Raw genomic sequence first — 22,675 nt, forward strand, 5'->3', positions numbered from 1 at the left:
TCTTTCAAATAATTATCCTGTTCCAAGCATATTGAATCATAATTTTACCTGAAAGAGACTAAAAACTACATTCATTTGTCACAGAATAAAAGGATACAAATCAGGAAACAATAGAAAACCTTCACATCATTCAAAATCAAGGCAAATACCATTGTCACCCCCAAGCGGAGGGGCAAATTTCCCTCCTGTGAGTCTGACCTCCCTTTAGTTGTACTTCCAGTAGATCTGTCACTACTTTTCCACCTGATAGTGGGTCAGTAAACTTACTCACCAGTGTGGAGCAGAAGTGAACCTGTATTGAGCCACTTTTTTTCCTCCCTAGGATGAAACAGAGAAAAAAGAAGAAAAAGAGAAGAAAAAGGAGCCGGAACCAAACTTTCAGCTATTAGATAACCCAGCCCGAGTTATGCCTGCCCAGCTTAAGGTCCTCACCATGCCAGAGACCTGTAGATACCAGCCATTCAAACCAGTAAGTGACCAAGAGCACTCAGCTGTGTGTGCCAGTGGGACAGTAATCTAAAAGGCCATGTGATGCTGATAGAGAAGGATAAGTCAGCAGAGCATTGGAGTAAGCTCCAGTTTGCCAAAAAGAGAATGTTCCCCTGTGTTTCATACAGCTTCAAAGAGCTTTTCTGTTCTCTGGGTGACTCTTCAAACTCCTCTTTTCATTCTCAGATGTCTGCCATACAGCGTCATTAGAAACATAGACTATAGGGCTGGAAATGTAGCTCAACGGTACAACGCCTGCCTGGCAAGCGCCAGGCCCTGAGTTCAATTCCCAGTACAAAAATACCAGAAACATAGACTGTAGAGCCAGGCATACTAGTTTGAATCTTGATTCTATAGGTTGTAAACTTCTTTTGACCTTAATTTTTCTGAATGTAAAATAGGGATTATCATCGCTAACTCATAGGGATGTGGCACAGATGAAACATGTTACTGTGCAAGCACTGTGAAGGAGACTAGCACTGTTCAGTAAGTGAGCACCATCATAACTACACTGCTGTCCTAAGTTACTGGATTTTAGGGTTAGAAGATCTTCGTAACAATTTATCCCAACATAGGATGTTTCATGTTAGAAACAAATGCAACGTTAGTGGGATACTACCTTTATCGTCCACATTTTTAATCTTGAAAACTAGAGAGCTTTCTAGGTTGTTATACAGCAGTAACCTTGTTCTTGTCAACCTAATGGTGGATTGAGCACAGCTCTTACCTAGGGCTTTAAGCCAAGGTCTTACATAACTAGATTATCACCTAGAGGAGACAAGGGTAGCAAATGGAAAATAGTAGATGTAGTTGTTTAAAGCTAGACTTGGGCATAACTTAGGTTATGTTTAAACTCTCATTTCTTAGCAATATAATGAGGCAAGTCATTTAGTTTCTTTGTGTTTCAGTTTCTTCACCTATAAAATTGGCATGGTAATACACTCTAGTTTTCAGGGGTATTACAGAGACTAAATAGGTTGTCACATATAGAGCACCTAAAGCACTGAGAAGCTGATCCATAGCATCACCTACTCTGCAGTAGTAAATGAACTGACAGAACCACCAAAGGACACCTTAAAGGACGCCCAGTGCATCTTAGTGGCATGTTTACAGGAATCTGTTCCTGCAGTGTCTGTGAGCTCCTCTTGCCAGCTGATGTGGGCTATATCCAGAACAGATGTGTTAGGACACCAATGGTATAGATCCTGAAGCATGTGGATAACCAGTATTTTTGATAGTTATGAAGAACTAAAGACAGCAGGTCATATACTCAAGGCCATAAGGCTGTAGTATAACACTACTATACCACAGTTGGAAATTAAATGATTCTTAAGCTTTTACTCAAATTAGTTCAAAGATACTCTAGTAGCTGTGACTACCTGGCCATGTAGCCCAAAACAGAGCAAAGGTGAGGGGACTTCGTGTTCCCAGAAAGCCCTATCCAGCAGTGTATTAGCTGACTGCTAAGTGAGCTAACTGAGCAGTACATTAGTGACCACATACGATGAAGACAGCCTTTAAAGAAGTAGCTCGGAAAGACCACAGAACAAATAGCAACCACAGCACAGCCTGGGAGTGAAGAGAAAATCTGATTTCCAGAGTCACTTCATGATAATATTTTAAATGTCCAGTTTTTTAAAGAAAATTTATAAGACATGAAGAGAAACAAAGTATGGCCCAATAAATAGGAATTCTGTAATACAGTAACTAAATTGAAAAACTCTGTAGAGAGGCTCAACCTTAGATTGGAGCATGTAGGAGAAAGAGTAAATTTAAAGTCAGGACAGTTGGGATTATCCACTCTGGGGAGTGACCAAAACTGGCTCGAGCAGCAAGCCTTAGAGACGTGTGGGACACTGAAGTGCACTAACACACACAATCGGAAGTCCAGGAACAGGAGACAGACAGGGCAGAAGGACATTTGGAAAAATAATAGCCGAAAACTTCTCAATGTTGATGAAAAGCTAATTTCTACATCCAAGAAGCTCAATCAATTTGAAATAGGATAAATTCAAAGAAATCCACACATGGGGCTGGGGATTTAGCTTAGTGGTTTCGCTGCCTGCTGCACAAGCGCAAGAATCCGAGTTTGATCCCTGGTACCAAAAAAAAAAGAAATCCACACCTATATACATTATAATCAAACTATTGAAAAACAGAATTTTGAAACTTACCACGAACAAATACATCACCCTCACTAAGATCAGAATGTGTTTTTTTCAGAAGTATGGTGACCCAGTGGCCATGGATAACACACAGTACTGAAAGAAAAAGATTCGGTGAAGAATTCTGTATCCAAAAATCTGTCCTTCAAAAACTAAGGAGAAATTAAGATATCGCTGATAAACAAAAACAGAATTTGTTAGCAAACCTGTCTTATAGGAAGAAATAAAGGAAACTCTTTGGGCTGCAGTGAAAGGACTCTGCTGTCAGATACAAAAGTCACCTATACAGAACAATTACTACAGATAAATCAGTGCTGATGTGCACAGCGTACAAAGCCACAATTTGCATTACAATAAAACACCCTTTCCAGCAAAGTTGCCTTGTGCCATTGAAATTACATTGGTTATTAGTCAAATGAGATCCTCAAGATATTAATTGTAATCTTAAGACTATCTATATATATATTTTTTTGGTACCGGGATTGAACTCGGGTCCTTGCACTTGTGCAGCAGACAGCAAAACCACTGAGCTAAATCCCCAGCCCTGACCAGTTCATTGTCTTTAATAGACAGAAAAAAATTTTTAATGGAAAAAATGCAATAAAAAGGTACAAGGAAATGGTTAAGCAAAGATTTAAAAAATACTTGGAAACAAAAAGGAAAACAGTAATACATCAGAGTTCTCCATACTCAGTAAAAGCAGTGAATAGAGGGATATATTTAGCTAGAAGTGCCTGTATTAAAAAGCAAGACCAAAAATAAGATAATGTGAACAAAAAGATTTTTCTGTTACTCAGGAGGGTGAGGCAGAAGGATCGCGTGAGACCAGGAGTTGAAGGCCATCCTGGGCAACATAGTAAGACCCTGTCTGGAAAAAAAAATTAAGTTAAAGAGCCGGGAATTTAGCTCAGTGGTGCCACTGCCTACCTCTCAAGCACAAGGTCTCAAGTTTGATTCCCAGTACCAAAAAAAAAATCTCAAATTAATAATTTCCCTCTTAAAAAGCTAGAAAAAAAGGAGTATGGGATAAATCAAACTCAGGGAGAAGGAAGTAGATAAATATTAGAGCAAAAATTAATGAGGGCCAGGGATTTAGCTCAGTGGTTCCAGCCCCTGCCTTGCAAGCTCAAGGTCCTGAGTTCAATCTCCAGTACCCAAAAAAACCAAAAAATTTAATGAATTAGAAAACATTACAAAACCAAAAATTGGTTCTTTTTTTTTTTTTAACAAAAGTCATGACAGGCTATACAACCAACCTTACAAAAATAAAATGATGTGTTGAGGTCGGGGATTTAGCTCAGTGTTTCTGCCACCTGCCTCACAAGCACAAGGTCCTGAGTTTGATCCCCAGTACCAAAAAAAAAACATGATGTGTTTACACATAGTCCCAGCTACTTGGGAGACTGAGGCAGGAAAATCACTTGCACCCAGGAGTTGGGGTCCAGTCTGGGCAACATAATGAGATTCTACCTCTAAAAATAGAAAAATTAAAAAGGATTATAAGGTTTTACGTTAGCATCTGTATATCAACAAGTTAGATAACCCAGATGAACTGGGACAATTCCTGGCAAGATGCGAAACTACCAGACTGACTCATGAAGAAATGGCAAATCTGAATAGATGTGTAAAAGCAAAGGGGTTGAATTAGAAATCAGAAAACCTGTTACAAAGAAAAACCCAGGAACAGATTGCTTCACTAGTGAATTCTATCAAACATTTAAAAAAAATTAACACCGGTCCTTCACAGACTGTCTCTAAGAATAGAAGAGGAGGGAACACTGCAAATTCATTCAGTGAGGCTGATAGTACTTTGATAGTAAAATTGGACAAGGCTGTTACAGGCAACCCCAGACCAATAAATTACGCGTGTTCACAGAGTTAAAGACAGTATTTTACAGTGACAGTAATCCACAGTTTATGCTATAGATTCAACAGATTCTCAGCTATCATTTTTGCAGAAATGGGCAAACTGATTCTAAAATTCATAGAGAAATGCAAGAGACCCAGAATAGCCAAAAGAATCTTGAGCAAAATTGAAGGAATCACACTTGCCAATTTCAGGCCTTTCTACAAAAGCACAGGAATCAAGAGAAGTACAGGTAGTACGGGCATAAGAATAGGCATATGGGAGGAATGGAATTAAGTTGAGCATCCAGAAATAAACTGGCACATTAATGATCTGCTGACTTTTTTGACAAGGGTGCTAACACTAAGGAAAGAATAGTTTTTTCAAAGAATGATACTAATAAGAGCTAAAAGCATAAAACAGAAAACTTACCTATGTGTGAATCTCCATGACTTTAGGCATTATTTTCTTATACAGTCCCTTATCCCAAATGTGTGGGACTGGAGTGTTTTGGGTTTGGGGTTGTGGAATATTGGCATGTACATGATGAGAAACCTTAGGGTTGAGACCCACATCAGACATAACCTGACACACATAACTTAAAGGCCACTTTGGAACGTAGTGTGAGCAGACTGCTTTGTGGCTGCATTGTGTCACATGAGGTCAGGTATGGAATTATCTACTTCTCATGTCATGGTGACACTCAAAAAAGTGTCACATTTGGGAGGGCCAGGAATTTAGCTCAGTGGTTTCTCCGCCTGCTGTGTAAGCATGAGGACCCAAGTTCAATCCCCAGTACTAAAAAAATTTTTTTTAAATGTCACATTTGGGACCAGTTCAGATTTCAGATTTTCAGGTTATGTTCAACCTATACCTAAGGCACGAACAAACCAGAAAAAGAAAAAAAGATGAATTTCATCAAATTAAAAACTTTTGATTATGTGGTGCTAGGAATCAAACCCAGGGCCTCACACATACCAGGCAAATGCTCTACCACTAAGCTCGCCCTCAATTTAAAAACCTTTATGCTGCAAAGTGCCCATCAAGATAGTGAAAAGACAACCCACAGGATATGAGAAAATATTTTCAGATGATATATATGATAATACATGTGTAACCAAAATATATAAATAACTTACAATTCAGTAGTAAAAATACAACCTAACTTTTAAATGAGTAGTTCTTTGTTTTTGGTTTGTGGGGTGGGTGAGTGTGTGTGTGTGTGTATATATATGTGTACAGCTTCACACATATGAGGCAAGCAGTTCAGTGGCAAAATATTTGAATAGACATCTCCAAAGAAGATTCAAATGGCCAATAAATACATGAAAAGATGCTTGGTATCACTAGTCACTAGGGAAATGCTAATCAAAATCACAGGAGATGACTTAAAATCATACCCAGGAGAATAGCTATCATTTGAAAACAAGACAGATAGTATGTTGGCAGGAATGTAGGAATGTAAACTACTGTACCCACTGTGGAAAACAGTTCGGCAGATGCTCAGAAAGTTGAATGTGTTCTTACTACATTACCTGGTAATTCCATTCTGAGGTATAGAACAATGTGAACTGAAAGCTATTTCCACATAAAAACTTGTACACTACTGTTTGTATCAGACAGAAGATCATGAGTTCAAGGCTAGCCCGGGCAACTTAGCAAGACCTGTCTCAAATAAAAAAGCTTAGCTTAGTGCTAGAGCATTTGCCTAGCATGTGTGAGGCCCTAGTCTCAAGCTCCAGTGCACCCCTTCCCCCCACAGAAAAAGAATGAATAATGTTTTTGGTTGGTTGGTTGTGACAGGGTCTTACTGTGTAGTTCAGGCAGTCCAGAATTCACTATGTACCCCAGGCTGGCCTTGAACTTGCAGTGATCCTCCTGCCTCAGCCTCCCAAGTGCTGGGATTACAGGCATGAGGCACCATGCCTACCCTGGATGTAATATATGCAATGGAATATTATTCAACCCTTAGAAAGAAAGACATGTTGATAGGTGTTACAGTGTAACATTGAAAACATGCTAAGCGAAAGAACCCATACACAGAACCCACATGCTGTATGCTTACCTCTATAGGAAATGTTCAGAATAGTGTGTCTGTAGAGACAAAAGTTAGATTAGTGGTTGCCAGGAATAGAAGGGGAAAGTGAGCTGGGCATGGTGGCCCGTGTCTGTAATCCCTGCACTCAAGAGGCTGAGGCAGGAGGATCACCTCGAGTTCAGGGAAAAAAAGAAGCAGCAAATGGAGGGTGACTGCTAATGGGAGCAGGGTCTCCTTTAGATGTTCTTAAATTCGGTAGCAGAGAGTTGTATAGGTAAGTGAATATACTAGAGTGTACACTTTAAAAGAGTAAATAAAATTTTGAGGATTGCATGTTTGAGGCCAGCTTGGGCGACTTAGTGAGACCCTGTTTCAGATTTAAAAACAAAAAGAGATAAGGATGTACCCAGTGGTAGAGTGCTTGGCTAGCATCCACAAGGTCCTTGTTCAACCCCCAGCACTAGAAACACAAAAAGAGGCGTGCCCTTAGTCTTGTGTGACTTACGCCTCAGGTTAAGAAAACAGCAATGCTGAGTTTGAGCCCCGGTACCAAAAAAAAAGAAAAAGAAAACAGCAATGCAACCAATCCTCAATCGACAGCAGGGCCCTCAGACCACACAGTGAAAAGGGCAGTATTTTGAAAGGGAGCTACAGTCCTACTCTGCTTCCTGTGCATCTTAAAGCAACAGTGGGGTGCTTGGCAGCAGGAGGTGCTACAGGCCTGTATCTTCCATCCTCCTCAGGCTTCCTAGAGATTATATTGCAGGATCTGGGTTGGAGTATTTCCTTTCTGTTAAGCATGAAGGTGCTATAAGCTAGAGATACATGTTTACGAAACTAGGAAGCAGGGGCCAGGGACTTAGCTCAGTGGTTCTGCCGCCTGCCTCAAAAGTGCAAGGTCCTGAGTTTGATCCCTGGTACCAAAAAAAAACCTAGGAAGTGCTCTTGTGAACATGGATGGAAGATTCATCTCCATTGTCCAGCAGGAGGTTCAAGCAGACTTTAGGACAGGGAGGGTCAGCACAGTGGTCTTGTACTTTGTTCTCAGGCTGAGTGTTAGTAGTAAAGGCACAGTCTGTTCACAAAATCCAAGACAAGCCAGCTTTTAAAGGATTGTAGGTTAAAATGTGCCGATGTGTATGTTGGGAGAAGGGAAGTAGTTTAGAAATTCAGGAAAGCACACCAGTTTTATAGCGTGGCAAGGCAGAGTCCTGCTGAGTACAATTGGATTAGGTCCAACTGCAGAGAGCCTTATACATATGTAAATTACTTAAGTTATGTGCTTGTGCTTCTTTTCCTTCCCAGTAATGTGCTTTGGTAGAAATACGCTTTGTCCAGATGTGCCCTGCCACTGTTGACAGATTTAATTACAGAGAGCAGCTTTCCATTTCCTTTGACACAGGCAAGCAGATAGAATAAGATTAGCACAACCAGAGATGGGTAAATACTTTGGTGTATGGATTTGCCTTCTGCTAATGTATTGAGAAAGGGCATAATAGAGTCCTGCTGCAGTCTACTTGCCTTTGTTTTCCTGTCAGCTGTGCATCACAGGGATTTACAGATGTCGTGGTATTTATGTGATTTTCTCCATCCCTCAGGAATTGCTAGGGGAACGTGACTTTTCACTTGTGAGTTTTCTCATGTCCAAAGTGATGGTCATCTCCCAAACTTCATGGCCACTGATGTGTGTTCACGTCAACTGGGGATCCTGGGAAAGTGCAGGTTCTGGGATCTAGGGCAGGACCAGCCTTTCGGGTTCTTACCAGGCTCCTGGGTGATAAAGGAGGCTCTGGCCCAGCACCACCAGTCTGCGTGGAAGGCACCCAGGCGTGTAGACGGCAGACACTGCACTGCGAAACTAGTGTGAAACTGGGGTGCAGCCTCCACACGGAGCAGCATCACGTGCTCTGTCATCCAGAGCCATGGGGCAGGTTTGCAAATACTCCACAGAAGTCAGTTTTCTTTATCCTTTTATAGTTCTCCCTCAGCTTTTTACTTTCAAATCAGTGCAGCAACTTAACAAATATGCACTTCAGATTATAGAGCACCCCAAATGTGAGCGGGGCTCATGCTGTACATCCTGTGTGTTGACAGCTCTCCATCGGAGGGATCATCATTCTGAAGGACACCAGCGAAGACATCGAGGAGCTGGTGGAACCTGTGGCAGCACATGGCCCCAAGATCGAGGAGGAGGAGCAAGAGCCAGAGCCCCCAGAGCCCTTTGAATATATTGATGATTAAGGACCAGACGTGAGTGCGCCACCTCTGTCAGACTTCATACAGGTCCTGTGCAAGGACACTGTCTCGCTCGCACATTTACCTACACAATAGGAAAATTTTCCCCTTTAAAACCCTTTTCTGCATCTGTAGCCAAAGATTCCTTTTCTTCTCTAACTCTGCCCTGTAGTACTTCACCAGTGCTACTCAAAGTGGCTGGTCTATACACCCCTATAGGTCCATGAGGATACAAGAAGCTTGCTCCAGACGTGAGCCTGCTCAGTGCATCTTTCCTCAGCAGAGGCTCACCCCGCATTGTGCGCACACCTGTAATCTCAGCACTCTGCCAGACAGAGGCAGGAGGGTACATTCAAGCCCAGCCTGGGCAACTATAAAATAATTTTTTTAAAAGGGCTAGGGATATAGCCACACATGGTGGCGCATGCCTGTAATCTCAGCACTCAGGAGGCTGAGGCAGGAGAATCTCTATGATTTCAGGGCCAGCCTGGGCTACATAGCAAGACCCTGTCTCAAAAAAAACAAAAACAAAAAATGCTGGGTCTGTAACTCGGTGCAAAGGTCTTCAGTTCAATCCCCAGTGCTGCAAAAAAAGAAAATAAGAAAGTCTTAAAAGATAGTCCAGGGGCTGGGGATTTAGCTCAGTGGCATCGCCACTTGCCTTGCAAGTGCAAGGTCCTGAGTTCGATCCCTGGTACCAAAAAAAAAAAAAAGGTAGTCCACTGCACTGCGTAGTGTGCTCAGTGCTGGCATGGTGTGTGTCTTGGTGGAAGCTCCTTTTGTGATCAGTGAGTCTGGTCAGCATCATCCGTAGATCGCACTTTTGAATAGCACAGCTGTAGCCTTCTTACTGATTCTTCACCCTCTGTCCCTTTTGGAAGTGCTTTCAGCTCTGAAAGCCATAACACTCATTTCTTGGGTGGGGCTCTTAAACATCTAATGCACTATAAGACTTGGGGGTCAGCCAGACCACACCGAAGAGCTCTGTGGAGCTGCAGAGGTGACTGTTGTGCCAGTGTCCTAGCAGGTAGAGCCAGGCTTCAGGTGTGAAAGACAAGGATGGCCCAGCTGTGTGAAGTGCCCACTCGAGTCCACCCTCATCTTTGGATAGTCAGCACGTATCTGACACATGAGCGATATGTAAGCTGGTTCCCCTAGGTCTGACCTGGGACACATTTTCATAAAAGTATTAATGTATTTTACTCTATAAGGACAGTATCATTTATTATAGTATGATAAAATAATCTTTCCTGGTGAGTGTTACACACTGACTAGCAATTGATGAAAGCTTCAGAGAACTCTCAGGTAAATAGTAAGGCAGAAACCCTGCCATTACTAGGAAAATATATTCGGGCCTCAGAGAGCAGGAGTTTTATACTAACTTACTTGCTACATAAGCTTGCCTTTGGAGATTCCCTTTGCACCTTGCTGGTTTCCTAAGTGTTACCCACACAATGCATGAGTCGCTGTCACGATCGCTTGGCCTGTCACAGAACTGAGTTGACTCCAGTAGCCCTGCTAGCCTTGCATAATACCTCACCAAAACCCCAGTGATACCTTCTGAGGCCGTTAACTGCAGAATGGCTGAGAGGGCTACCACTGGAAATTGGATTCTTACTAGTTTTGTTTGGTTTGGTTTGGTACCAGGTATTGAACTCGGAACCTTGTGCTTGCACGGCAAGCAGCGGAACCACCAACCTAAATCCCTGGCCCCCTTACTAGTTTTTAAAAGGATAAAAATATTAGGTCTGGAAGAAGTTTGTAAACTGGCACATTAGGACCCCAAAGGCAGGGCTAGAGCTTTACGTTTCAACAGCCTGTAGTTTAAAGAAAGTCTGAAATAAAGAAATGACACTGCTTCCACCACCGCCTTCCCTTCCCAGGGCCTCGCCGGCTCGTGTGGAGCCGCCTGTGAGGGCCTCGTCGAGACCTCCTCCATGCATGTGTCCTTGCCTCTGCGCTGACCGAAGGGCCTGTCTCCAAGTCTGGCTGAAGAGAAAACACACGACTGTTTAGTGCGCTCTTTCACAGAACTTGGTTTTCAAATAAATATATTAAAACCTCCACATGGACAAGACTTTTGTTGTTTTTTTAGCCTGGGTTTTAAATGGATCAAATTACCTCCATCATGAAATACCTAAATCCAAAGACCCGAGGCGTTAATGTGCTAGGAGCATGTGTGAGCCTTTGATAGTGACAAACAGTGAAGCACACTGACCTTCTAGACCATTTGAGGGTGCTCTTGCTTAGGTATGATGTCATGCTGTCATCTTTGCACATTAATAAGTATGTGCATCTTTCCTCCTTTAAAAAATTAATACACAGCCGGGGCCAGGGATTTAGCTCAGTGATTTTGCCACCTGCTGCACAAGCACAAGGACCCAAGTTTGATCCCCAGTACCAAAAAAAAAAAAAGAAATTAATGCACAAATTATACACCATTTGAAGATAATGAGGGGAAAACCTTGTTCAGCATCCCAGGAATTTTCTGCAGTTTTTTAATGGGATGGAGGGTGGGGAGCCATCACTCACTGAAGAAGTCCTATTAATGATAAAAGGAAGAAACTTTTTTTTTCTGTGCTGAGCTACAAATTACTTAGTTTCATTTAGCCACAGGATCTGATAATATATCTTTTTTCCCTATTTTTTTTATGTTTCTTTTTTCAAATTGAGGTTTAATTTAAAAAAAAAAAAAAAAGCAATAAAGTACTACTAGGCATAGCGGTGCACACCTGTAATCCCAGCACTTCAAAGGCTGAGACAGGAGGATCGCCTATGTACCCTGGGCTACATAGTAAGTTCAGGACCAGCCTGAACTACATAATGAAGCTCTGTCTCAAAAAGAAAAGCAGTAAGATGCAGAAAATTCAAGTTTATGCAGCTTAATGAGTTTGGACAAGTACAGTTTTGATTTCTACACTAGCAGAGTGGAGGTTGTGCTTTTAGAATGAGTGGGCAGGGACATCATTCCGCCAATTACTGCGTCCCTCGTGTCCTGCCGGAGGAAAGGTCTTGCTGATCTGCTGGGACACAGGAGCAAGTCAAGAGCTGAATTTGAGAGGTTTTCTGCTTTGGTCTTCAAGTGTGTATTTTTAAAAAGCACATAGCTTCTGAAATTACACACGAGGCACTCTGGCCTTGCCCCGAACACCTCTGAGTCTGAAGGAGCCTTAGGGGAAACACACTCTCTCCGTAGATAAACCCCAGCGCATTTGTCTACACAGCTGCACCCAGTCCAGGGCTAAAGGTCACTGTGTAGATGGCTCTTGCGTTTCATCTCCTCCTGTGTAAAGCTGTTGTTTCCTCAATACCAGATAATTCTATGAAGGAGATTATCTCATTTCCTAGCCTCATTAGCGGTGGCCTTCCTGTGGGAGCTCTTAACATCGCCTGCCTTTCAGACCGTTATCTCTTCTATTTCCCTTCATACACAGATGTTCAAACAACAGGAGTCTTGAAATGATGTCACTGCCCAAAACCGTGCAGTGGGACAAGCAGTGTGCTCTGGCCTTCTGCCCAGGCACTGCGTCCTTCCAGAACAACAGACTGGGCTCCGGAGAGCGGTCGGCACCGGCTCCTGCTTGGCAGTGCAGTTCAGAGTCAGCCTCGAGACAGGCATAGCAAGAGGAGGGCAGGCCGCTCGGCAGGATGGCCCCTTGAATCAGCCGATGAGCCCTCTTCCGGGAAATGCATTGAGAGCTAACCAAGGAGCAAAGAAATCCAAAGCGACTAGGACAGGTGGGATAAAGTCCTGTCTGTATGAAGACAGGCAGGTGTCAGAACCGACGGGCTTAGTAGAAGACGGGAATGGAGCAGCAAGGCCCGGATGGTGGCACAGTGGAGCACACAGCAGTCAGACCAAGGGAAGACTGGCTTAAATTAGACCTGATGCCAGGAGACAGTCTTTCTCCTGCTGGTCTGCAGGTAAAGGGCTACTATCTTTGAAAACCATCCCTTTGCTAGGCACGGTGGTGCATGCCTGTAATCCCAGTACTCAGGAGGCTGAGGCAGGAGGATCCCAGCAAGTTCAAGGCCAGTCTGGGCTGCATAGTGAGACTCATCTCAAAATACCAGAAAAAAAAGGGAAGAAAAAGAAAAATGCCCTCCTTGGCTTCTCTGACATGCTCTAGTTTTCTTCCTGTCTTGGATCTGCCCTTCATTTAACAGATTGCATAATTGTCTTTATTTGAGCATCTGGCTATTCAGGTATTGTGTGATCCTTGGGCAGATCTTTAGCTGCTGGCCATCTTCAGAAATTGGCATCTGGTCATCTTCACAGTCTGCTTCCTCCAAACAACTTCATCCATCCTGCACTCGTTCCCCTTTGTGCTGGTGATTTGGAGAACCACGTCCCTCTCCACTGTCTTTCCTCCGACTCCTGGTGTGCTCATCCGGCCATTGGGTCTGCGTGGCTGTGCTCAGCCTCTCTGAGAGCTCTGCCTCCATTGCTCCTCCCCACTGCTCCCTACCCCCCCTTCTGTACTTGGCATAGTCTGTTCCACTCCAAATCTATCTAAAATGCAGATCATGTTGGTCCCAGTTTAAAAGCTTTCAGTAGGGGCCAGTGATTTAGCTCAGTGGTTCCGCCGCCTGCCTCACAAGTGCAAGGTCCCGAGTTCGATCCACAGTACCGAAAAAAAAAAAAACAGATAAAAGCTTTCAAGGTGGCCAGGTGTGGTGGATGCCTATAATCCCAGCACTTGGGAGGCAGAGGCAGGAGGATCGCTATAAGTTCAAGGCCAATCTGGGCCACATAGTTCATAGTTCAAGGCCAGCCTGAACTGCACAGTGAGACCCTGTCTCCAAAAAAATAAAAACGCTCTCAGTCCTTCCTTGCAGAATAAAGCCTGGATTCTGGAATATGTGTCCATAGCTGTTCCTGCATCAGCTGCTGCTTTCCTCTCCAGCCTCCGGCCTCCTCAGTCCTCACACTCAGAGCTGCTTCCACTTCGTCCAAGGACCTCGGCTCACCTGGCCTTTGCACATACTACTGTCTGCCTGAAATACCCTCCTGTTATGGCCCCTCCACTTTCTGGTCTAGATCTGGTAAAACTGCAGATGCTCCTTGACTCAATGAAGTTAACGTCTTGGTGATAAGTTGAAACCTGCCAAGCATCATAGCTTGGCAACATCGGTCGTCTCCCCTCGAGATTGCACATGTCGGTGCAGCTGCAGCTCTCAGAGATTGGGCCACATAGCCCAGGAAATACTTCACATTCAAAATTTTAAGTACAGTTTCACTGATACTACCTTTGTAGTATCTTAAGTTGAAAAGTCATAGGCTGGGGATTTAGCTCAGTGGTTCTGGTGCCTGCCTCGAAAGTGCAAGGTCCTGAGTTTGATCCCCAGTACCAGTACCAAAAAAAAAAAGTCAGAAGCCAAACCATCATACGTCAGGGACATGTGGTCTCTCATTCCTACCCCAAGCCTCGGGCTAGCTTCTCTGCTTCCTCAACCAGACCCTGGCCCCCACGGTCCTTGTGCCACACTCAGCCGTTACCTAGTTTGATTGCCTGGCCCCGTGCCTGTCTTGCTGTGTTCTTGGGAACAGTCATCAGGAGCCACAGCTAAGACAGAACAAGCTGGGTAGAGTCCACAACCACATGGCACTTGGTTCTGTGTGGAGCTGCCTTCCTGGGGCCTGATGTCTTCCTTCACTTCTACAGTGACTACACTTTCCCTGAGAACTGGTTTTTAGTTGGTTTTGCTTGTGAGTAGCCCTTAGCTCTTCTTTGCCGCACAGATGGTGTCTTGGAATCTCTCACTGGCATGAGGAGATGGAGAAACCTGAGCTTAGGCAGATACTTTTGTGGCTCTGTCGCAGCTGTGTCCCAGCCTTAGATGCAGCATCCCTGAGATGCTTGCACTTAACAAGTGCTTCTGACTGTTTGAGGGGCTCAAGTTCCCTGATAGGTGAGTGGTGGGTGCCCTTCCGGGTCACACCATGGGAACGGCAAGGACTCAGGCTCCAGACAGGTTCAGGTCCGGATCTTGCCCCTTAGTGGCTTCCTCATTTGTACAGAGGAAATAGTGTTGGCCTCAAGGCTGCTGGGGACTAAACAGCCAACTGCCACAGGCTGCTAGGGTTAGGATCCAAAATGTCTCCCAAAAGCCTCATTGTGTTGAAGACTGCGGGGCTTTGGGCGTAATTGGATCTTGAGGGCTGTAACTTGACACCAAATGGATGAAGCATGGGTGAGTTCACACCTGAATGGGCTGCTGGGAGGTGGGGCCTAGTCAGGTGAGGGTGCCTTCAAAGGTGTACTTTATACCTCGTCCCCAGCTCTTTTCCCTCTCTCTGCTTCCTGTCTGCCATGAAGTCAGCAGCTTTCCTCTACTACACCCTTCCGCCATGATGTTTCAGCCCACCACCTAAAAGACCTAAAACCAATGGAACCAGCTGACCATGGACTGAAACCTCTGTAACTGTAAGCCAGAATAAACCTTTCCTTCTTTAAATTCCTCTTCTCAGGTATTTTGTCACAGTGCCAGGAAGCTAATGCAGAGGCATACTGTGTGCTGGACACTGCTCAGAGCCACGCCCTTCCCTCACAGCCACCTGAAGAGGCAGACATTGCGCCTAGAGGTGATGCAGGCAGACAGCCTAGTGCTCCAGGAGGCCTTCGATACATTCCAGCTGGATCAGCATGGTGTGGCCTCTCATCTTACAGCAGGGACAATCAGACTGAAACAACTTGCTGAACATTGAAAACCATTATTACAGTTGTGCTTCTGGTTCATTTTTCCATGCTTCCATTTAACCATCTTGCCAGAGATTGCTGGCCTCGGAATCTTCCGGGAGTGTTGCTTCAGCAACACAGCAGACCCACCATGCCCACTCTGCCCATTCTGTATCCCTGACCTCTCCTGGTTTGTGTCTCTGTCACACTCCTAAGCCTCCTCACAAAGGTAGCAGTAACAGCCACCCTGGGCCTGGCATAGCCGTTGGCTGTGAGCATTTCCCATCTGTGTGCAGGCAGGCATAGGGCAGTTCCGCTGGTGCATAGAAACACATGGTGTTTTCCAATCAGCGAGTTAGTGGTTTGTAATAAAATTGCATCTGGGAGATGATTTCCTTGAAGCTTGTGACCATTCTTCAGAACCAGGACTTGGCAAAGAGATGGACAGAGATAAAGCGTTTCCTGTCAAGTCTCATTCCCATGACCCGGTGTGGGCAGCTCTGACCCTGTGCTAGTGTTTAAGGAAACCCTGATTCATGTCACAGATGGAAGAGGTTTAGAAGCATCCAAGCTGCTTGCTTATGCTGGGCATGAACTGGCATCCCCCACTGAGGGCAGGTGTTGGGTCTAAGCACATCCCTTCCTGGATTCCTGGACTAGAAGCTGGGGGCCACTGTCAGTCCCCCGGAATCAATCCTGTGCACAGTCCTCAGGCATGTATGGCAGCATTTGCAAAGTGACTAGTTGTTTTTCAGCCAAACCAGTCTTTAAATGAGTTCTTTAAGAGCAAGCCCCAAGTAACCCCAAAGTCCCTGCCTTGGTGTCTGAGCAGTAACACCTGTTGGTTTCAGATTAAGTTGTCACATAAGCATCAGGGAGTCTGGTGGCGCTGTCGGCTCTGGCTGATTTATGTCCATGGCACTGTAGCCACCTGGCACGCTGTATGCTTATGTGTGTATGGCCTCTTTCCCCTGATGACCACATACACTTAACAATGACGAGGAGTTTGGTTTTGATGATTACCCGACTCCTAGTACCCAGAGCAGTTTCTGGCTCTTTGTAGGCACCCAATAAATATCTGTTGGATGGGCAGACTTGACACGTATTGAGCTCCTGTGTGCTGGGCACTACGATCAGCACTTGCCTCACATTCCATCTTTCATCTCCTGATTCTACTGTAAAGCGGATACTGCGCTCCCCATTTTACAGATAGGGAAAATTGGGCTTCGAGTGTGGAGGGCACACAGCAAATTATAGGGCTAAAATTCAAAGCCAGGTCTCACTACCCAAAAAACCCCTGATGTTTTGCTTATTTCTTAGCCTCTATGGCAGTGAGTCAGCAGAGGCAGAGTCCAAGTCCAGAATCCAGCGGGCTCAGCAGGCTCTGCATGGTTCCTGAGACCACTGCACTGGGAGGCACTGTCCAGGTGCCCGAGTTTCTGCATACGGCCGAGTCCCCTGGCTATTCTGAGGGTGTGCCCATGCGATGCTGAGGGCCCCAAGCCCCCTCCAGCGGCACAGCAGAAGCCTCCCTGCAGGACTGATACATCTAAGGGCAGCATCAGCCTCACTGCCAGTGGCGCATGCACATTCCTAGATACGAGCGAGTCCCAGAAATGCAAACAGTGGGCCAAGTGCCAGCAGACTTGCTCTCCTGCTGCAGCCTGCTGGACAGGTCCCTGCACACATGACATAGTACCGGGCTGCTTCCCCATCTCTGGGCTCCTATACCCACCGTGGCAGTTGCTCCTCACCATCAAGGGCTTTGGGTTCTTTTGCTTGTTTTCCCTTTGCATTGAGCTACAACCTGCAACCTCAGCCTTTTTTTTTTTTTTTTTTTTTGAGTCAAGGTCTCACTAAATTGCCCCAGCTGGGTTTGAATTTGGGATCCTCCTGCCTCAGCCTCCTGGTGACCGAGATTACAGGTGTGTCCATCATCATACCTGGCTTAAGCAGCCCACTTTTTGAGATGCTTCTTGATTTTTCCCCTGTTTGTTGTACCATGGAGCTGAGAGGCCCCAGAGCCGGCAGGAGCAGCCAAGGAAGTCCTTCCTCAGGGACGTACCTCATCCTGAGACTGCAGCTTGTGACAACCTAGGGAAATGATCCACGGTGAGTTCCAGTGGCCATGCCTGTGACTGGAAATACGGAGTCAGTGCTGGCTCAGAGACCTCCAGGTGTTAGGCTGCCCGTGGATGTCTCACCAGGGTGACTGGGCACATGCCCCCGCCTCTCCTCAGTCCCCCAGAAAGAAAACAGGTGCCGTGTCCAGTGCCTCGGTGACGCTTGAGCCAGCAGTGGAGATGAGAGAGGGCCACACTGCAGGACACAGGGTCCAGCTCCCTTTGAACATGCACAGCAAGCCCTGGTCCAGGAAAAAGCTTCATTTTTTTGAAAATAATCCTATCAACACATATTTGCAATTAAAATCACCTCTCGGGAAAAGGAACAAGTTGTTAGACTCCTTGACGTGTACTTTGTGGCACAGATTTGTTAATGAGCACAAAGAGGGGTGAGTAGGAGACGTACTCATGTCTAGAGCTTCGAGTCTTACCTGTTGCTCCAGCTCAATGGGGACGCAGCCTGCTCAGGCTCTCAACACTCAAGACGGAGTCCTGCTACCACAGCCGAGCTGATACTAAGAAGGCCTGGGGATGTGGATGACAATGACAAGCAGAGGAGGGGAGCTGAGGGGACCCTGAGCCCCAGCCTGAGAAGCCCCCGACTCCCAGGTCACAGACACCCAGCACAGTGCCTGGCCTTATGTCTGTCAGAGATGGATTCTATCAGGGCAGCCTAACAAGGGGTGGCTAGGAAAAAGTGGGGTGACTGAACAGGGAGGAGAGCTGGGACGGGAATCCTTGCCATGGGAGGCAAGGCTTGGGCTCAGGGCAGACAGGAGGGATAGAGAGAAGCATGCGGCTGAGTTTGCTACTGCCATGAACCCGGGGTTGGAGAGGACAGTGGGAGCCCAGGGTGCTTCCCTGTCTCGCTCACATCCACTCCTCTCAGCCTTGGCCCTGCCTCCCCAGGTTTGGGGGCTGTGGCCCTGGTGGCTCCCACACAACCGTGGGCCGCTCTGCTCCAGCTTTCCTGGGTGGAGCCTGCCGGGTGGACGCCTGCGGTGTGTGGGCAGAGACTACCACAGCTGCTCGTCCCCAGGGAAAAACACATGCAAGACGGCCACGGTGCTCCACACACCTGCACCAGTCTGCACGATAGACTGCCAGAGTTGCACCCAGCCGATTCATCTTTCTGTGTGGTCGGTCAGAGCGTGTATACATGGGTGTGTGTGTATGTGTGTGTGTGTGTTTCTAAGCTGCTTTCCTTGTATTTCTTTGTGTTACCGTAGGGCATTATAATGACTTTTTATGGAGGGAGTTGATTTTTGAGATGGGTTCTCACTGTCTAGCCCAGACTGGGATTACAGGCATGCACCACCACATCCGGCATGGCTCTTTTCTTTTTTAAGAGACAGAGTCTCACTATGCTCCCCAGGCTGCCCTTGAACTCCTGCTTCAGGTGATCTCCTGCCTTAGTATCCCAAGTAGCTGGGACAACAGATGTGCGCCACTGTTACCAGTTTAATAATTGTGGGGAAATAGGTTCCACTCTCTGGGAACTTCATTACAGGCCAGGAAATGGGAGATTACAAAACCTGTCATTAAAGGGGGATGGGGAAGATGAGGACTTGCTGCCCAGATCAGTCGGGCCTTCTCAGTGGGACCCTGGGGACCCCTGCTCTCCCAGCAGACTTGGCCTCCTGTTCGCACCTCTGCCCTGTGCAGCCATGTGAGCGCAGAGCAGGTGGAAACAATGAATGTGCCCCTGGTCATGTCTCCCACAGCTTCCTGAGGGGGAGCTGCAGAGGGCTGGAGCCCAACAGACTCTTGGATGAGCCCCCTGAGCCCCACCTCGGGAACCCCCTCCCCAGTGTGAGGTGAGCCCCAGGTCCCATGCTGAATAAGCTAAACTCAAGGGGAAGTAAGGAAAATTGTCCACTGTGATCCCTGGTACTTCCTGATCGGGGCACACATGATCCCTTGGGACAGATTGTTCTAAAAAAGGTGAGTTGGGCAGAGTGCAGTGGCACACACCTGTAGTCCCAGCACTCGGGAGGCGGGAGGAACACTGAGAGTTCAAGGCCAGCCTGGGCTACATAGGGAGACCCTGTCTCAAAAAAAGAAAACAACTGAAAAGGGAAGGTGAGTTAGGACAGATCAGAGCCCCATGGAGCCCCTTGGGGCCATGACGGTCCTGTTCACAGTGAGGCCTGCAGGTAGCCTGCAGAGCTGTGTGGGACACAAAGTGATAGCTGGGCTAATGCATAAATAGCTGACTTTTTTTTTCTTTTGGTGCTGGGGATCGAACTCAGGACCTTGCGCTTGCCAGGTAGGCATGGCGCCACTGAGCCAAAGTCTGGCCCGCACTGATTACTCTTAACAATAAAAAAAGAGTAATTTGTGGTAACAGAAGCTGTGCATATGACACCCCTGAGCCTGGTCCCCACCTATGCTCTGCCCCGAGAGCCGGACTGGACCCAAAGTCCAGGGCGGGATGTGAGCTCCTCTGTGCCCCAGCACTAAGCCCCTTCACCAGAGGAGATGCTGTGGCTGGGAGGGAGTAGAGGCTGTGAGGACAGCGCTGCAGACTGGCAGTCAGGGGACGCTGGGGCCCCCCAGTGTGGGGACCAGGGACCAGGAAGGCCAGGGTGCAGCTGGCCAGGCTCCAAGCCCGGCACAGGGTGGAAATGACCCTGTGTGGGGCAGAGGCCAGGCCGCCCCTCGGGATCCTGCCACTCCCCCTAGGCGTCTCTTCCAGGAACCCGGGCATGGTTCTGGGAGGATCCCAGGAGCAATACGGTCTTCCTCCATCACCAACCCAGCAACCCACCCTTCACCTCCAGCCAGGTGACGCCAGAACAGCCTCCTTCCTGCCCTCCCTGGGGCAGGTTCTGTGTAGTCGTGGCTGACCCTTTCTCTCCAAGCCCCAACTCCTCACTAAGGGCAGACCAGCCTGGTGGTGCACGCCTGTACTCTCAACACACTGGGGAGGGAAATCTGTCCCTTAGCCTAGCTCTGGGTTTGGCACTGCCAGGAGAGATGATGATGGTCTGGCCTGAGACCTGACCATTCCATGACCTGGAAAGCTCGGATTCCTGGGGCTTTGGGGCCCTGACCAAGACCTGATGCTGCAGAGGCTGGACTCCCACAAAGCTTCACCATCCCCACGCAGCAGGCTCAGTCCTCTGCCCTGACTGTGCTGCTGTCCTTGCAGCGTGGCTCCAGGGAGAAGGCTGGGCTGAGGGTGGCCTGCCCCTCCTGTCGCAGCCGTTCTTGGAACCACAACTTTATTTCCCAGCCTTTGGGTAGTTATCCCAGGGAGGGGGTGTCCTGGGCAGGCTTGGGGGAAATGGCACAGAATGGGGGCCTCATCCGGGTCATCCCGTGCCTCTCCGCCCTGCACTGTGTGGGGAGGCCCAGGGTTAGAGTGCAGCACAGCGAGCCCACTCACAGCGGTTGGCAGGGCCACACCCTCTGTCTGTCCCTGCTGGGGACAGAGGACGCTGCCTGCCTCTGGCAGGGAAATAGGGACCGGAGGGTCTTTGCTGGACCAATTCTGGGGCCACAGCCTTTGCTGGGGCAGGACAGGTGGGTTGGGCTGCAGCGAATGGGTTCGGCCCAGGGCAAAGGTCCGGCGCCTGCTCCATGTGGAGCCTGCTGGCCGGGTCACTGAGGTCTGTGTAGCCAGACAGGTCAGGCACATCCTGATGTCTGCTGGCTCCCAGAAGCCTGGGCAGAGGACAAGGCCCTTGGGTCCACCTGTCCCAATCATTGCGTAGAGAAGGTCAGCATGAGGTAAGGTCACACGTGCTGGGCATGTGGCGAGGACAGGGCTGAGTCCCCCGCAGCCAGGTCCCCCGGGACCAAACGTGGCTCCTTCACACAGACTCCCAGATCCCCTCGTGGTTTTGCACCCTGTGCAGTCTGTGAGGAGAGCTCAACTCCCCTTCCAGTCCCTGCCCAACAATCCCCCACAGAGAAAGGCACAGCTGCCAGCAGGGACTATGAGGTGGCCTAGTTCCTGGCCAAGTGCACGGGCCCACACGCCGCCTGTCCTGTGCCCCAGCACTGAGCTGAATGGTGTCCCCCAAATCCCCCCCACACCCCGGGGCCTCAGCACCTTCCCTGGAAAAGGATCCTGACATCATTAGTTGAGAGGAAGTCACCCTGGAGTCGGGTGGGCCTTAAATCTGAAGTGCCCTTGTAAGAAGAAAAGACACAGCAACAGTCACACTAAGAGACCCAGCTGCCAGCCAGGGGACGCCAAGAGACACCAGTGGCTGCCAGAAGCCGGGAGGGAGGCAAGGACCAGATTTGCCCTCAGAGCCTCCAGAAGCAGCCAACCATGCCGACATCTTGATTTGGACCTGTGGCCTCCAAGCTGGGAGAGAGTGGCTTCCTGCTGTCCGAAGCTGGCCCAGTTCATGGTCCTCCTTCACCACAGCCCCAGCATGTCGTACCGCTGCTGTGCGTGCTGCCCTTCCCAAAGTTACCTCGTGATTCAGAGTGGCACTGGGAACAAGAAAGGAAGAGGGATGCTAGGGCCAGGCTTTCCCCTAAGGGACACTCCCCAGAAATCGTGTGCCCCATTTCTGCCTTTGTCTCCTTGGTCAGCATTGAATCACCTATGGGTAGGTACCCAGCCAAGACTGGCTGCTTCCCCACTGAGGAAGAAGGGGAGAAGGGAAGTTGAAGCACGATAGTCACCCTCCATTGTCAGTCATAGACAACTGACCTCTATGGGGTGAGACCCCTGACAGAGTCAGTACCTTCATCTTTTCCCTAGCAGCACCTCACCTGGGTGAGTTTTCTGGTGGGATTCCAGCAACTCCACAGCCTCCAACCACACCAGTGCCATCCCAGATGGACCTCGGCTGCTGCTGGGAGCGCTGGCCCAAGCTGGGACCTGCTGCCCCCGGCATCTCGGTGTGTTTGATGTCACTGCTGGCGGGGAGGAGTGGACAGCAGCCGTCTGAGCCTCAGTTAGGCCCCACTCGATGATGGCTCACACCCTGTGCCCCGGAATCAGCCTGCTGGCTGTGTCTGGACCTTCTGCACCTCTGTGGGAGGCTCCAGCCCTCAGGCAGGCTGACTGTGCTTGAACAGAAGGGGTAGACAGGGCTCGGGGCATTTTCTCACAGTGGCGTCCCAGGCCCCAC

At 47.9% G+C, this 22,675-nt stretch overlaps 1 protein-coding gene across 2 annotated transcripts in view; it reads left to right on the forward strand.

Annotated features, from left to right (window-relative positions):
• The window catches only part of Psmd1 (proteasome 26S subunit, non-ATPase 1), a 94,587-nt gene extending 83,748 nt beyond the window's left edge, over positions 1-10,839 (forward strand). For both annotated transcript variants that reach the window (XM_004868047.4, XM_021247089.2), the window contains 3 exons: positions 323-469; positions 8,633-8,788; positions 10,657-10,839. In XM_004868047.4, coding sequence (XP_004868104.1) covers positions 323-469; positions 8,633-8,779 — 294 coding nt within the window. In that variant the 3' untranslated portion in view covers positions 8,780-8,788; positions 10,657-10,839. The remainder of the gene's footprint in view (positions 1-322; positions 470-8,632; positions 8,789-10,656) is intronic.
• The last annotated feature ends 11,836 nt before the right edge of the window (positions 10,840-22,675 follow it).

The sequence above is a fragment of the Heterocephalus glaber genome, unplaced genomic scaffold, assembly GCF_053883595.1.
Source record: "Heterocephalus glaber isolate CG9 unplaced genomic scaffold, H.glaber_assembly_v1.0 deba00001004, whole genome shotgun sequence".
Lineage (NCBI taxonomy): Eukaryota > Metazoa > Chordata > Mammalia > Rodentia > Bathyergidae > Heterocephalus > Heterocephalus glaber.